The sequence below is a fragment of the Dipteris shenzhenensis genome, chromosome 6 (assembly GCF_047967505.1).
Source record: "Dipteris shenzhenensis isolate YYH24624 ecotype China chromosome 6, Dip_SZ_1.0, whole genome shotgun sequence".
NCBI classification, from domain to species: Eukaryota; Viridiplantae; Streptophyta; class Polypodiopsida; order Gleicheniales; family Dipteridaceae; genus Dipteris; species Dipteris shenzhenensis.
The window spans coordinates 7,241,073-7,258,786 of NC_141601.1; the positions used below are offsets into that span (position 1 = coordinate 7,241,073).

Consider the following 17,714-nt stretch of genomic DNA (forward strand, 5'->3'; position numbering starts at 1 on the left):
TCACATAACTAGTGATTGAGTTGAAGCACCCATGGTTGCATGATGTTTCAACCACCAAGCTGGTTTAGTAAAATAGCAATATATTACAAAATATATTGCTGTTAATTTCTACTTAACCACCCACCGGGCTGGACAACAACTAATGTTTGTTCAACCATACTGGTTTAGGACTAAAGCTTATGGGTGTAGGCTAACGCTTATGAAGACTCGAGACTGGTAATCACCTGAATGGCTTGATGTTGCTACCTCGAATGCTCCCACCAATCGTGATACCACAACTCGTGTTCTTTGCTCTGATGGCAATGATTGAATGTATGCATCTGCAGCCGCTTCTTGTTACTGCTCTACAAGGAGTCTTCTTTCTTCTCGTTGTTTCTTCCTTTGCACATGTTGCAAAAGTGTCTTCCATTGCCATTTCAATACTGTGCCAGTGCTTTCCTCGACTCGCACTCTGTTCCTTGTGCCTTGACCTGGCTTTACAGCTTTCTTGTCTCACAGCCTCTGTCTGCTTCTCTCTTGCAAGCCATGGTCACGATCTGCATGTTTCCATTGATGCCATGGCCATGATCAATCTAGAATAGAACAGAGAAACTATTAGTGAGGCAAGCAAAGAATAGAAGACAACTTACCTGAAAGAAGACAGTGGCAAACCAAAGTCTGCACAATGTCACGTCGAGGTGCGTGCAAGTTGTAGGACGTTTGCAAGGTGGGGGCAGCTTGCAGGTACTTAGTCTTCCAAGATTTGATGGGTGAGAGGTGTGAAAATTTGAAATTTGTGAGAGTAGCAAAATTTTAGCGATTCTCCCCCCTCCGATGATATACGTCAGCAGAATTGGATATCCCAAACAAGTGTAATGTGGCCTAAAATGCTTCAAAACACAAATAGGCCAAAGGACATGCTATCAGGTTTGATGATGTGTATTATGAAATGCAATGACCTTTGGCATGCTTATGAGCCATATAGCAAGCAAGTGCATGGAAAAAGAAATAATTCAAAATTAGAAATAGTGTTAGATTTATTAAAAGATCTTTGCACATGCACAAATTGCACTTTTTCGACTTCTTTTATTTTAGTGTGAATCTAGATACCAATACCAACAACTATCAATGTTTTAAGACCACCATGCAGTAGTCCCACTAGTTTGAATTCCAAATTTTCAATCCGTTTTATTTTTCAACAAATAAAAAAAAAGTTATGGAGCGTGCCCTCAAATGGGTATGCATCACTTTAGCATAACATTCGAGGCCCATTAACCCAATAGCATGCCTAATGTTCTCATTTAGGTGTGTCCTTGGGTTGAGGAGAAGCTCACGTAGTGTACTTTTGAATGATTACTTGGTTGCATGTATATATAGAACAAAATTTTGATTTTTTTGAATAAATTGCTATATCCTATAGTCTTCAGGATGCATGCTTCACATGCAACATAGCACTTGTAATGCTTCAATGGTCTCGTTCCAAATCCTTATTCCATAATTTTTTTCTCTCATGTTCAAGTTTGGAATGTGTACTACAACTTGAAGACCAAGTTTGGCGAATTCCATTGAGCAATGCATAAGTTATGGGTCATGCAAGATACCTATATACAGAAAAGTCCCTAAACCTCACCAAAAATGGCTACACCCATGACCCGACAATCAATGGCTATTGGTTGCAACCACCATAAAATAGAGAATGGAAGACACTAACACCTTGCTTGCAAGATACCATAGAAAAATAAGGAATGAACTTATGATGGAAGGAAAATAAAATTGTATGCATGTTGGAAATAGAACCAACATAAGGGGGACCTGAGGCTGCTCAAGGAAATGCACTGATTGGAGACTAATTGGTGTTGTGTGTAAGTTTTTCTCCCTAGATGCTTTCAACAAACATGATGCACGTGTTTTTTTCCCATAATGATAGCACTACCTCTTACCTCTTCTGTAATCACACTTTGTGCATGGTTTTCATTCACACAAATGTAGTGGTAGCATCTCATGATGCAATCAAGATCTAGAATACATAGAAGTTCCTACAATGCAACCCTAGAAGTCTTGATGCAACTGCAAGATCTGATTTCCTGGCTTGGGCTAGAGGTATGAAGAGAACCGAGAGATTTGAGAGAGAGGTCTAATGCAATTCCTTCGACATATAAGAGAGGGGTATGAGCTAAAGATATAGATCTGAGATAGAACCTGCAACGTGTGCTATAGCTCAAGATACAATGAAATTCAAACCATGGGAAGGGAGAATTCAAAATGCACCTTGACAGTTGGCCACTTGTTCAATGGTATACATAGTAGATGCCCCTTATTGATTTGTTTCCTTTCCCTTTACCAATAAGCAAAGGAGGCTACCACTTTTCTAGTGATGTCTGAGACATAGCTATCAAGTCCACCTAAACATTCTTTTACCAAGACCCAAAATGGCTCACTAGTGCTATGGATTAAGAAATGGAACCACTTTTGACATACTTATGTGCCTCATTGCAAGGTAGTGACTCTAAAAGGAACCAATGCAAAATGATAAATAATGCGGGATTTATTCAAAGAGCATTGATGTATGAATTTAGTTTTCTCTAGTGCATCCATTTGTGGGAAAACTAAGCTATAAATTTCACCAAATATCAAAGTTCTAAGCCACCATGCACTATCTCCATAAGTCTAGAGGACAACTTTTCAAATAATTTGCCTTTCAGATGAAACAAGAAAAGTTACTGAGACTACCCTCAAATGTATGTGCACAATTGCAACACATTATTAGAGACTCCCTAAACCATAGCAAAGGTTCTCAATTGGTTGCCTCCTTGGGTTTGTGAGAAGGTGAAGTAGTACACTTTTAAATAAGCAATGGCTTTGATATATATCTAAAACAATTATTTGATGTTTTTTAAAATCTTTGGCTATCCTATATAGTCCAAGATGCATGCTTCCTAGGGATTATAGCATTTAATTATCTCATTCAAGATGCCAATCATGTAATTTTGTGATCTCAAATTCAAGTTCAAAACGTGTAGATTAGTTTAGACACCAAGTTTATCAAATTTCATTGAGAAATTCATAAGTTATGAATCGAGCAAGTTAGCCATAACATGCAATATATTCCCTAAACTTCACAAAATTTGGCTACACCCAATCATGCATTGTTGTCCCTTCTTAGCATATATTTTTTTTGACTTGATGATAAAAATTTTAGCATATATATTTTTAGGCCTTTTGGCTAAAAACTAGCTTCAATGTCAGCATGCTGTACCAACTTGTGCTTTTATCGAAAGACCCTTGTATTAATCTTGCATGGGAAGAAGTGTCATCCCCTAGGATACTATAAATCTTGCTTGTTCACATTTTCCTAGTTAGGGTAGTTGAGGGTTTTGGTGCACCTTATATTTTAAGATGAGAAATTAAGCACAAGTTAGTTTGAATAGGGTGGAAAATCAATGGTATGCCCTCCAAGGGATCACTCTATCAAGCAATGTGTGTGTGTGTGTGTGTGTGTGTGTGAGAGAGAGAGGCATTTTTACATGATGGTTTACACCCTGATCCGTTCCACATGTGTACATGCTTAGATGTTGAATTTACATCTCACCTTTGTAATTCATAGAAATTAATTACATTCAATGAGTATTTAAGCCTGACCGCCTTACCTATAAATGTCCTCCTAGGGGGAGAAGGAATGCTATGTGGCTAGAGAAGCTTGGATGTGGTTAAGAATAGAAGCTCCTTTTAATTTAAATAATTTTGCTTTTATGGAATCTCTTAATCTTCTAAGCACCCTAGATGAGATTTCTCCCAAAATGAAAGCTTATTAAAGCCCTGGAACCATCCCATGTAATAAGCTTACTTATAACTTGATCATCTATTTAGGCCTCCTAAGATTTAGCTTCATTTTTGGGTGCGTAGGGTTAAACTTTGAGTCACGTAACTCTATGTTCCAACATATGAATGTGTATATGTCAAGTGCTTCATGGACCAAGTTTCTCTTATTAGATTTGGTCTTCAAGAAATTTGTGCTCAAGGGCATTTAAAATGTCTCCGAGTGCATAATGTATTTGAAACTCTTTGCTACATGTATTGGAGTAGTCTTGTTTGAATTGGCAGTGTCACTTTACATGAATGGTCCCCACATGTAACACTTCTTGTGCCATAAGGGAGCAACATTGGCATGCACACAAATTGTAGTCACTTTCCGATGTTTAAAAAAACTTTAGTGTATTATTTAGAGGTACTATCTAGAAATTGGGTTTGACTTTGTCATAGGGTGCCAAGTGCACCCAAAGAAAAGTAACCCCTTGTTCTAGTATATACCTCTTGCATAGCACTACATTTTCCATGTCTACTACTAGCGATAAACACCAATTGTACATATACTTTGAAAAATGAAAGTTATCCATACCATGAGCTCACATCATGCTTACATTTTCTAGGTTGGGCTCTCACTGATCTTTATAAGTAAAAATAAATAAACAATCTAATCAAGTTATCTATTTGGACAATTAATTATGTATGGCCTCTTGGGAGGAGAATTGTTATGTGGGCAACACAAGTAACTCTTGAGCTTTTTGGAAATGGAAATTCCAAATTTCCTAATTTAGGACTTAAGATAGACTTGAGTTTTATTAACATCCTTGAATCCAATCCATGTTAGAGCCTTACTTAAATAGCCTATCTACAACTTGTACTCCATTGACTATGGCGATTGGGTGTTGAAAATGCACCTCCCTTTCTAGCATAACAATTGAAAGTTGCCAATTGCTAGAGTTGGAAGAGAATTGGAACTTGGTAATCTCAACACTTGGACGTTGGAAGAGAATTGGAACTTGGTAAGCGACATAGATTTTATGCAAAATTACACATTACGAGGATGAGAGTCACTAAAATTGTGCACACTCAGAAAGGTTTTTCTATCAAAACTCATAAACTTCTTCTAGATTATCTGATTTGGAGGATAACCAAGGAAAAGGCTTTCGTAGAAAATTGTACGAGAACGGACTCTACACGCCTTTTTCTCTCTATAAATTCACCCATGCTCCTTGTAGCTTGTCACAAATCTGCTACTCAAGCCCACCCAGCCTGAACAGTTCTTTCTAAAAGCGTGCTCATCAGCTCAGTAGTTTACTCGTCTTGTGTCTTTCGCTTTGTAGCAACTGCGATTTCTTCAAAGGCCGCTTAACATTCTTCTCCTATCGTCTCTTATCCAGCATTTACTCCTCTGAGTGGCTTCGCCTTGCCTTTCCTCACACCATGACTAGTGTCTCTCACGCCAGTCCTCATCAGACTCGTCTTGGCTACGATCCTATATCCCCTCAAGATGACGATTCTCATGCTGTAATCTATCGCTACCCTTTGCCAAACGGGGACCTCACCAAAGCGATCTCTCGTGAAAATGTGCTGGATTTCTTCTACCCTGGTGCTTCTAAGAAATCCAAAGCGGATCTTGTGTGGTTACAGCAGCGAAGGGACATATTCCTCCTCGCCTTTCAGGCTGTCCAGCAACTGCCCGCGAGCGATAGGTGGTCCTTTTACCAAATTGCAGGTATTCATGGTTTGCCTCACGTCCCCTACGATGGCGATCAGGGAGTCTGGTCCCCATCCAGCCCCACCAGCTGGTGGGGAGGATACTGCCACCATGGATCGCCCCTGTTTCCAACTTGGCATCGCCCTTACATGATGTTGTTGGAACAGTCTATCATTCGTCAAGCCAAGTTGTTGGCGACGACGACGTTTACGGATGCAGAGGAGCAGAAGGTTGTGGAGGAGAGAGCAGATGAACTACGCATTCCATATTGGGATTGGGCCGACGATACCACCAGGACGCTCGGAATGCCTGATGTCTTCACATCCACGCAGATTTCCTTGGCGTATAGCTGGAAGTCCTTCTCTCGAACGCAAATCCCCAACCCTCTGAAATCCTTTGTTCTGCCGGAGGATGTAGGCCAACGTGTTGCGTCGTCCGATGTCTTCAACCCTGAAGCAAGGCCCAACTATGTCGTTCCGTCTGACGGAATACCCTTCACCCCGCGTGGTTACCCCACTGTTCGTTATGTGGACGCTGCTTACAGGACTCAGAACGACAAGCTCAATGCGACACTGATGAGAACCGCGAATACGACTTTGGTGGAAGGAGTCGAGGCGATGTTTCATCACCGTGACTGGTTGTCCTTCTCAAATCACTACTGGGACGAGGCCACTCGTGGAGACGGCCAAGAGAACGGTCACTATTCTTCATTAGAGCTGGTGCACGATGATGTGCACGGCACCGTAGGAGGTCCAGGTGGTCAAATGAGATACCCAGAAACTGCTGCCTTCGATCCGATCTTCTTCTTCCATCACAGCAACGTCGATCGCCTAGTAGCACTGTGGCAGTTCTGTCATCCGAACTCTTGGATTCCCGGTAAATCTCTACAGCTCGACTCCACCGGCACCTTCACCATGAAGCCAGACAGCCCAGTAAACGATGGCACCGACCTGACACCGTTTCGACGTTCCCGCAAGGGCGAATCGTTTGTGTCTTCTCAAGATGTGCGCATTGTGGATCTGGATTGTGGATACACGTATCCTGAAATCGCAACAGCGCGTAAGGACTCCTGGAGTCCCTCCCAGATGTTAGCCTATGTCATGAAGCTATATCGTCCTCCGCAGTATTTCGTCCACAGATGGGTGCTCGTGATGGAGAACATACCCAAGCGCGCTTTCAACGGTCCTTACAGCATTCGCGTATTCCTGGACAAACCTGATGCTACTGCAGATACACCAGTGAACATCCCGAATTTCGCTGGTGAGGTTCATATATTTGCAAGGTCCAACGTCGCGAGGTGTGCTAATTGTGATCAGCGAACATCCATGAGAGCAGCGCTCGATCTCACGAGGACGATGGTGCGCTTGGGGATCGCTACAGCGGTGGCATTGAGTGGCGACAGCATCGTGGAAACCACGACAGACAATCCGTTAGCAGAAGCAGGAGCGATCAGATTAGTTTTGGTTGATCCTACAGGTAAGGAGCTGAAGCGTGGGAAGTGGGAAGGCGTAATTAAGCTAACCCTTTACTTTCAAGAAGGGGTGCAGAATGAAGAGCTCAACGACGCTCTTGAGGTACAAGTCGACACTGCGAGTGCCGAACTTCCCACAAAGCCAGTTCAAAAATTTCCTATATCTGCTTAACGTGGACTAAGCAACACTCAACCCAACAACTTTTATCACCCCTAAGGTAGAGCTAGCCCTATAGTGGAGAGTATTATTCTCCTTATGTGAATTTCCAATTGTTATTCTATGTATAAATAACTTGTATGCACTTCCCAATATATAATGCATGCACCCTTTTCTTTAAATAAAATCTTTCTTGAGCTGATCATGCTTTATCTAAGTTCTTATAGATTGGTTGTTACTTTTTGATTGCCTATCTCTGTCATGATTCACTCCAATAAACACAAGGGAAATTTTAGCGCACAATCATTTGTGCTCATTTGGCTTAAAAGGTAAGAAGGAATCTCCATCACTCCTAAGTTAGTATGGGGCAATCTAAACATCCATATTTAAGATCATTTGAACAAAAATCAAATAAAAACAATTGAATTGGCAATTATGATTGGCCATATGAGTACTCTAATTCTGATGCAGTCACATGCCGTTAGTGTGCTTAACTTTACTGATTACAATACTTCAAAGTTCCAATTCATCATGGAAACACATGGTATAAAGATTATACCAAGCTGAGCTATGGAAACATATACAAGGTACTTGATGCCTCAAATGATCATGATCTAAATAGATGCTTACTTCAGAAAGAGTGTAAGGTGACATGCATCCCACACCCATTTTTATAAGTAAATTACCACATCTATAATCATCTATTATGTTGGAAGTGGACAAGACAATTGGATAGTTTCTCTATCTCAAAGTGTAGCTAGCTTACAATAAATGTTACGAGTAAAAGGTTGGATATAAAGTATACATTAGGGGTGATTCGGGGTCTATAAGAAAGGGCCTCCTAAGGAGGTTTTAAAAGTTCACAAAAAATTCATGGGAATTTAATCAAGAGATTTTCAATTATATATATGTAGACATAGTTTGAACAAGGTGTATTACAATTTTAATTTTCCCTCAAAATTCAAATCACCAACTTGACAAAATGTGGATAAAATGGTGGATGATATAATATTATGTCAAGGTTCTCAAGGTGAGGTAGAAGTAAGTTTAGCCAAATCTTCATGAGAAACCATGACCATACTATCATTGGTTTCAACCACTAATGCTACCCCAAGTAGCATAGGTCTAACCACTAATGTGCATGGTTAATGTAGCAATATGTCCCATTTACATGCATGATCCACGCAACAAACGTTAGAGGCATCTTTCAAATCACAATACCCTATAGGTCCAACAAGATGATTTTGAGGCTATTTATAGGACATGCTATCCTTTGAACATGATGTAAAGCCCCCATTGGAAAAAGTCCATGGATTTCATTACAAGAGATAAACTAGTTTCTACTGATTTTAGTATTATGTATACTAATGGTGATGTGTTAGATCTAAATTTGGCACTAATATACTACAAAATATAATACAATTCCAATATTAGTATAATAGACTACTAATGCCATAATGATATGCTACTCAAATAGTACTATTACAGTATTGTTTGTTTCTATTCTAGTACTAATATATTAAAGCACTAATATAGGTTTGATATAGTACTAATACAAGACTCATGTAATACTCATATAGTACTCATGTGTAGTACTCATATATAAGACTAATATAGTACTATTTATTTCTATTCAATCCTAATATAGTCAAGAATTAATGTAGTACTAATATAATACCCTCTTCTTTCCATTCAATGCTAATATAGTACTATCTATTTCTATACAATACTAGTAAAGTAGAGCACTAATAGTACTAATACAGTACTATATGTTTCCAGGATGTTTCCATAGAGTACTAATATAGTAATATATGTTTTTATACAATACTAATATAGTTTCTACAATAGAGTACTAATGTAGTACTAATCTAAGACTATATATTTTTGTACAATACTAATATAGTAGAGCACTAACAATACACTAACATAATTTCGATAGTGGAGTACTACTGTAGTACTAATATAGTTTCTATATAGTAGGGTACTAACGTAGTACTATATTTAGTAATAGTACTAGTATAATTTCTATAATGGAGTACTAACAAAGTAACTACTATAGTATAGCACCAACATAGTACTACTTGTTTACTCTTCTATTATTATATGTTACTATTGTAGTATAATATATCTCTCTTTTGCAACTACTATAGTGTTGTACACTAGAGACCGTTAAGCATGCCAAATACACTTGCCAGAGTTTGACAGACATCAATCATCTTCGGCTTTTGTCTTCAGGAGCTTGATCTCAAAGAAACAAAAATTTAGTCTCTGAAAGAATTTTAAGGATTGTCCCAACCCCCAATCGTAAGACAAGATCCTCAAAGTAGTGATGACATTGTATTTGAGCTAGCTTTCCTATTTTTAAATGAAATGCACTCTGAGATGGTTTTTAAATTTTTTATGCATGGTCCATTTTTGTTAACACATCGCCTCGTCTTGTTTTTTGTTATTTTTCATGTATTTCATCTTGTTAATTTTTCATAAATTTTTCTATACTCTTGAAAATTTGTCTTTTGATGGTTTGTCATGTATTGACCTTTGTGTTTATGTCCTTCCTTATCATTGAGTGCTTATGTCCTTCCTTATAGGTGATATTATAAATGTCCCCCCTCAAAAGAAGCTGATGATTTTTATATGAATGGAATATTGCTAAATAAGTGGTGGAAGAATGCTCCCTCAGCGGTGGCTGAAGGGGGTGACATTCACGAGGTGGAAAAGCACATCGTGTCCTTGCAACCTAGCTTAATGAATTTTTTGGCAACTATATAGACCCAATTGGAGGTCACTATATGCAGTAGCACGACTAAGAGGAATGTAGAGCCCTTGGTGGCTTTGATCAAGAGGAACATGGCTTGGGATGATGGACTAAGTTGTTTCAAGTTTAAGTTCAACTTTTTGCACGAAAAATGTTGCACAATTAATGAATTTCTCCATCCAACATGACTGAATGAGACTTGTGTTACCTAAATCCCTTTAGCACAATAGTTTATCATGGCATTGAGTTCCATCTATGCACACAATGCTCATTGATGGCATGGGTCTAAAGGCAGTGCTAAACTCATTCGGAACATGCATCACTCCAAACAAATTTGATGATAAGGAGATCTTAAAGTTCTTATTGCCATACTTGGGGTAAATAGCAGATTCTAGGGAGACTATAGCAGAGTTCATTGTAAGGCATCCCTACGAGGGCCATATCATCCACGTCTTAGCACATGATTATGGTGAGCATCCATTTCAAGTGTTCCTTAGAAAGTTTTCAGCTAGAGACTATGGTGAAATGGCTGATTCTTCAAATTTATTAGATAACTGGTGTAAGGTCTAGCGCTTACACACCGGCACTAGACCTTACACACCGGCACAATGTGCAACAAATAATCACATCTTTGCAAATTGACATGTTGAAAGAACTACTTTCATGAAACCCATTTGCTAATCAATATCCTCCATTCCTTAGGACAGTGAAGACAGCTTATACATGGATATGTTATGCAAGTGCCAGTGTCCTTGTAGTTGTATTGAAATGGTATCTTTTTGGTTAAATACAAAGCCAGTGAACTCAAGGAAGGTGGATGCAGGGTAGGTGGACTCAATAAATATGAATGCATAGATTTTTTATGTAGAAAAGGTCAAATTCAAAGCATGCAATTGATTTAGATTTTGGGGGGGCTTAGCCTTTGGTGGAGGGGATTACTCTACCTTCAAAGACTCTAATAGGGCCTTTACTCTATTTAACTAGGCTCCCCATTTAAAGGAGAACTCCTAGTGCACCATGATAGCACCAACGTACCTTAGCCAGTGGAGGTTGATCTTGACCTTCCTTACCCCCTTTCCTTCTTCAAGTGCCCTTAATATATTAATCATATTCAAGGGGACTATAGCCCCTGGCACCTTAGAGCCATATGCTGCCATTTATGTTCTTGTCTTCTCAATCGAGTCTATGGTCACAAGGATGTGCATCCATTGTGGGAGAGCTTGGGTTCTGGCAACAGTAGCAAAGCATACTAGTGCTAATTCTAGTCCTCCCTTGCATCCTTATTGTTATAGTCTTGGAACACATTTACATTGGTAGTCAGTTGGGTAGTGTAGAACTCATCTTCGAATACATTACTGAACATGGGGTGGGCCTTCCAAGTCTAAAGATTGACCTTCTTGATCTTCTCATCTTTGCACAAATATATTCAATTCAAAGACTAGCCATGGAATAGTCCTGTAGTGCACATAAAGGGCTAATAACCATTTGGTTGTTCATGGAAGTCCATAACAACAAAGTTACAAACCATACCTAATAGGTGAGTCCAAAAGTCTTGATCTTAATGTCTCTCAACACTCCTACTAGTTGGGTTTTCACTTCATCAGCCATCTTGACTACCAGATTGGTACTCTCCATCTCGTGCCATCCCCATGTGACCCAACACTATTTGGTGCCTATGCTCACTCCTATACCTCCATCTAGGATTGCCGTAGCACCCTTGTTCTAGTAGGTGACCATGAGTACAAATTTAGTGTCATCACTTTCAAAGTACTGACCTAACTTATTGATTAGTATCTTGAGAAGATTCTAACCTGACCCTAAACCTAACCTAACCCTAACCCAACCGCACCTCATACCTTAGTTAGCTTAACTAGGTTCTAGGTTAGGCTAGGTTAGCCCTAGCTTAGGTTAACTACCATTAGGGTGAGGCCTAGTTAGGTTAGTTAACTGATAGTTAGTTAGTTGGGCTAACTATCCTCAAGTTTAATTAACTAATGTTTGGTTAGATTAACCAAATCTAGGTTCGGTTAGTTGTAGCTTAACTAAACAATTGCGTTAGGATAACTAACGGGTTAGTTAGACTAATTGGACAATTAGGATAGTTACATTAACAGATAGTTAGACCAATTAGTTAGATCCCTAAACCTAGTTTAGTTTCTTCAAGTCTAGGACCCATTTACACCTACACTTCAAATCTAAGAAGCCCTAAAAGGCCTAATTTTGACTTAAATTTAAAGGTCCATGACTCGCCCATTTGGGACCCCAATTGGACCCCCTTTGAAACAAGATTTAACACACAGAAACACCATGCTATGGGGGATTTTTCCAGGCCATTACATATCATTTTGAAATCCCTAGAGCTTGTTAATTTGTGCCCTTGTGTGGGCTCCTTTTCACACTAATTTTCTCATAAATTTGTGACGTCACCTTCAATTAACAATCTGTCTACATCAGCACATTCCTGCACTCAAGGGGGCCAATCCTAGGCACATTTATAACATGACAGTCCCTAATATACTAACACATCTCTAACCCCCAACACAAAAACATCAATACCAGGGATGTTTTTATCGAAGCTATGCTTATATATTAATATATAATCTTGGCAAAAGTTTTCAAGCTCATTTTTTTAGTTTCACAATATTGGTAGAATGTAGTACTTTTTTTATATATTTTCTTTTGAATTTTGAGGGAAAAAATATAAATCCTGGCAAAATTTTGAATTTTTTTGCATAAAAGTTTCAAATCTTAGCAAATATTTCAAACATTTATTTTTATTAAAGCAAATAAACTTTCAAAGCCAATATAAATTTTACCTTTTTAATGAAACTAACTTTAAAAATCATCCATGATCAACACCCGGACTTGCAAAAGAGGTACCCAATCCACCGCTCGACAATTTTGCATGCAACTACGCTCCGACCAACATCTCTAACCATCCATTGCCCTGAATTTTCCCCTTGGAATTTAGCCAATCCATTTGACTCCTCCAAGTCACAACATGGCAGATCGCCATCGCAGTGATGGTGGTGACATTGACCTAGAAGTAGATGGATACAATTTCTTTAATGCTTGCAACAATCATGGCTGACCCAATAACAATCAAGGCAGGTGACCCTTGGGCAAACTCAAACTTCCCAAATACAATGGTCGGGGGGATCCAACAAGATTCCTCCAGCGTTTTGATGCCGCATGCCGAGCTGGAGGAGATCAATCATATGAAACCAAGGTTGCATGGTTCCCCATCGCCTTAGCCTCAGAATGGTAACTCGACCTTCTAGTGGAAGAACAATCCACATAGAACCTGCTACAAACCAAATTCAAGAGGTGGTTCCAAAAAAGAAACTACAAGATGATCTTGCTCTCCAACTGACCAAGCTCATAGAAGGTCAAAGGGAATATGTGCGCACGTACCTTGGCAAAATGAAACGCTTAATTGCAAAATGTGATCCACGCCCCAATGATAAGTACCTCACAGCCTGGTTCATTGTAGGCCTAAGAAAGAAAATCTGCAAAGACATTAAAAAATCTAGCAGTTATGAAACATTCAGTGCTACTCATGCAGCAGCAATTGACATTGGGGATGGCATGATAGACTCTGACACCAGCAGTGATGATGGAAGAGTAAGTGCATGAGATAAACACTCTAAGAAGGGCAAAGCCAATTCAAATGTAGAAACATTTAATGAATATCGCCTAGAGGCCATGACCATGAAGCTAAGAGAAGAAATGATACATGCCATGGAACAAAAGCTTCACATGTCTTAGTTGGCACCTCTGACTTATCCAAGATGTGAAAATGTATGATTTTCACATTGCATGGCCAATCATATAGCAAATGAATGCCCCGTCCTAAGAGACAAGATCAATGCACAAGCCAATACACTACCAATGTTGTGGTGCCACATCTACGCATAGTGGGCATGACGAAAATAGTTGCAACTTCAACATGCGCAACAATCTGCCCCGACCTCAACAATACAAACCGGCACCCATCCCAATGTACAGGCAACTAGCACTTGCACAAGAACCATCAGCTCTAAGGCTGGATCCTATTCCCATCCGGACCCAAGCCCCGCAATTACTCAGAAATCCAAATCCATGATAATATCCAAGAGCGCCAAATCTAGCTCCTCCAACAGTTCCAATACAAAAACTTCAGGCCGAGGAAGTGGATTCACAATTTGGTTATAAAGCTAAGTACCTAGTGTACTATGTGAAAGGAGCAAAAGGTTTAATCCCTCTCTATGCGAATCAAGTTCAGCTCAACACATATTGAGCACCAATCAAGTGCTACGGGTGTGAAGAGAATCACCGGATCACAAAATGCCTTCATCATGGTAGCCCTGCTAGATTGTGGCATTGGCCATGCTTGTATGGATTGTCCCATGAAAACTAAGGTCCCACAACAAAATGAGGCTCCTAATCGGCATGCATTAGACCATTAGACTCTACGGCTCGCATGCATATTATCACTACTTGTGAATGTAATTACATACCAACAAAACGAGGCAACCAAGGGACCTATTATTCCAATTCAATCCAGAATACCTCTCCAAAATAAAGCGCAAGTGTCTCTACCTCCGTCAAGCCATCAGCAACCAATCACATCAACCTCAGGTCCAGATCCTAAAATAAAAGAAGTTCCATGCCCTAATGTAGAAGTGGAGAAGGTGCAATTTTAGGCACTTCGACAATGGATGGAAAAAGAACAAGCTCAATTCAAGGCTGAGAAGCAAGCACAAGATCCACTTGGCCCCACCAAATATTGACACTGTAGTTGATCCTCTCTTCCAGCAACAAGATCCACAACATAATGTTCCCCCATGCCAACGTGAAAGTGCCACACTCTCTAGCATTCTGAGTTGCCCTATGACCATTCCCATTGGAATCCTCTTACGGACTTGCCCCAATCTTTGGGAGATTTTCAAAGGATGGATGGAATTAGCAAATCCCCCTCCACCTATGGAAGACGTAGAAGATATCCCTGTGCGGATGGGTGAAAGAGATGACATATGCAACCTAGTCGTGCCTTTTATCCATAAAGCATATGATGAGATCCAAGCCATTGTGGATGGTGGATCCAGTGTGCTATGTCCTATCCAAGGATCTCTATGATGAATGATGTCTCCTACCAATCCAAAGGCTAGTTTCAACATATGTCTTGTAGATGATTCATGTGCCATTATGGATGGTGGAGCAGGTGTGAATGTCCTATCCAAGGATCTCTATGATGAATGGGGTATCCCACAAATGCAAAAGGCTAATTTTAACATACTTCTTGTAGATGATTCTCATGCAAAGCCCTTGGGAATAGTGAATGGTGTATTCACAAAAGTAGCAGGAGTCTGCTTTACTCTTTAGTTCACAATATTGGATCTCCCCAAGAAATCTTATCAAATCTTGCTTGGTCATCCTTGGTTGTGTGAAGCATCATTCCTCCATGATTGGAGAACTGATAGATTGACAATACAAAATTGTGACACTACACAGTAAGAGTCAATGAGGGGACTGGAGAAATAAAACCCATTATGCCTAGAGCGTGTTAAATTACACAGTGCAACGAAACAGAAACTGAACAAAGAATAGAGAGTACATAGCAAACTGGAGATGAACAAAATTTTCCTTCAATACTGATGTAGTACAAATGATGGCTCCATCCACCCTTGCGCTCCCACAGTGGAGCTTAGATGGCAATCTAGACAGATACTAGGTGAAGAGCTACTAGCTGAAAGATATCTGCTGGAAAATCTGATCTGGTACAATGGACTAGGGAGGTCGCCTCTTTATAGCTATGAGGGCGATAGTCAAATCAACGTAGTCAGTGGAACCGACCAGTCAACCTAGTCAGTGAAGTCGACCAATCAACCTAGTCAATGGAATCGACTAGTCGTCCATGGAATATTCAAGGAATATTCCCTATACCGTTGCCTCGGGGACTCTCGCCACAGTTGATGGGTTACTCTCGCACCTCTACTGTGATAGGCTTTTAGCTGGTTTGACTGGAATATATTACTGTTTTATGGTTTAGACTTTACATAGCCCTATAGCTTTTCCCACTAAGATGAGACAAAATCATATCATATTATTAGATGGCATTATTAATTCATATCATATTATTAGATGGCATTATTAGTGGCTATGTGTGAGCTTAATATGAACCTGCCACATGCGGTCTGCTCTGTTCCTCCCATCACGTGCCATCCTCCTTCATGGCCATCGTCATGGCCATGCTTCATGGCTCATCATTCCAATTATACCCATCACATACCCTCCTTCATCATGTCTATCATCCATAGCATCCACGACCTTCATTTCTTTTTATACCAATTCTACCATGCTTTTGGCTTGCCTTCATTTACACTTCCCTCCCCTCTAGACCAAACTTGGCTTGCCATGAACTTACCACATGTTCTTCAGGACAAGACAATGCCATACAGGGAAAAGTGAAAATCCATCTTCATATCTATTTCATCTAAAAATGAGAGCCATCACCACAGGGTCACCCCTCTTAACATGCTATCACAATAGCAGTTACACCAAAAGCTATACCCAAAGAGATTTGCAGCTGCCACGTGCACTTTGCTCTATCCCGTGCACAATCTACTCTATTCCTCATGCACATGCTGACGTGGTGCTACATGGATCTCCCCCCACGCCCGTGCTTCCATGCTAACATGGTGCTACACAAGTGACCCAACAAACTGGTAGATCATGCTAGATTGCAGCACAACTTATGATGATGTTGCACGTTGGATTTCAGCCTAATGATGTGGTAAAACAAACCTCAAACTACATAAGACTGTGGAGAGATGTGGCACAGTGCAACCAAATGACATGGCAGCAACGAAGATGGTGGGTCATTGTATATTTACACGTGGACACACACAAACATAATATATTATATATATATATTGTATATAAAGTGCATGTATGCATCTGTGTGTATGTGCAGTTGAATGATTGTGTACTCATGTACATATGTTTGCATGTGTCCTTGTGTGTCTAGGTGCATGTGAGCATGAATCATGTACATGCAAGTGTCTACATGCCTCTGAAAGTGAATTATATGCATGTGCACCTCTGAAGGCACATGGGTCAAATATGTGCACCCATGCATATGAGTGTCAATTCCATCTATCTCCTACCATGTCTCTAATGTGTGTGTGTGTGTGTGTGTGTGTGTGTGTGTGTGAGGGAGAGAGAGAGAGAGAGAGAGTATGTGCACTCATGCACATGAGTGTCAATTCCATCTATCTTGTACCATGTCTCTTTTTTTTTCTTTTTTTTTTTTGTATGAGAGAGAGAGACACTAAGATACCTATCGCACCACCACAAAACACAAAATAGTAAAGATATATAGAGAGAGATAGATCTCTCTCTCTCTCTCTCTCTCGCTCTCTCTCTCTCACATACACACACACTCAAACTATGATCCCAACTTTGAGACCCAACAGCCCGAGTGTCTAACTTGTTGTAGATGGGCCATGCTACTCGTCATTATAAGGCTTAAAGTTCGAACGAGACTTACTTGTAGAGTTTGACATGAACGATCTAGGACTTATGCATTATTGCCTTGGAATTCCATTTTGGAGAGATGTAGATAGCACACTCGTGAGTTTAGTGAAAACCTATTGAGAAAGTCTATAGACTTCTTTGATATACCTTACAATCACGAGGCTAAATATATGTTATGCCATAACTAATTGACACAATTTATGTCTAATCAAAAGAGTCTTGCAACCATAAGAATCTTAAGGTGCATTGCAGGAAAAAGACAATATATCAAGGCTATCATGATACTCACTATGCCATTGATAATAACACAAGAAAA

At 39.8% G+C, this 17,714-nt stretch overlaps 1 protein-coding gene across 1 annotated transcript; it reads left to right on the plus strand.

Annotated features, from left to right (window-relative positions):
* The first annotated feature begins 5,042 nt into the window (after positions 1-5,042).
* On the plus strand, positions 5,043-7,281 carry LOC147900712 (polyphenol oxidase 1-like). Its single transcript, XM_087376133.1, has one exon. It carries the CDS (start codon positions 5,224-5,226, stop codon positions 7,138-7,140), a length of 1,917 nt encoding a protein of 638 aa, XP_087232259.1. The 5' UTR covers positions 5,043-5,223; the 3' UTR covers positions 7,141-7,281.
* The last annotated feature ends 10,433 nt before the right edge of the window (positions 7,282-17,714 follow it).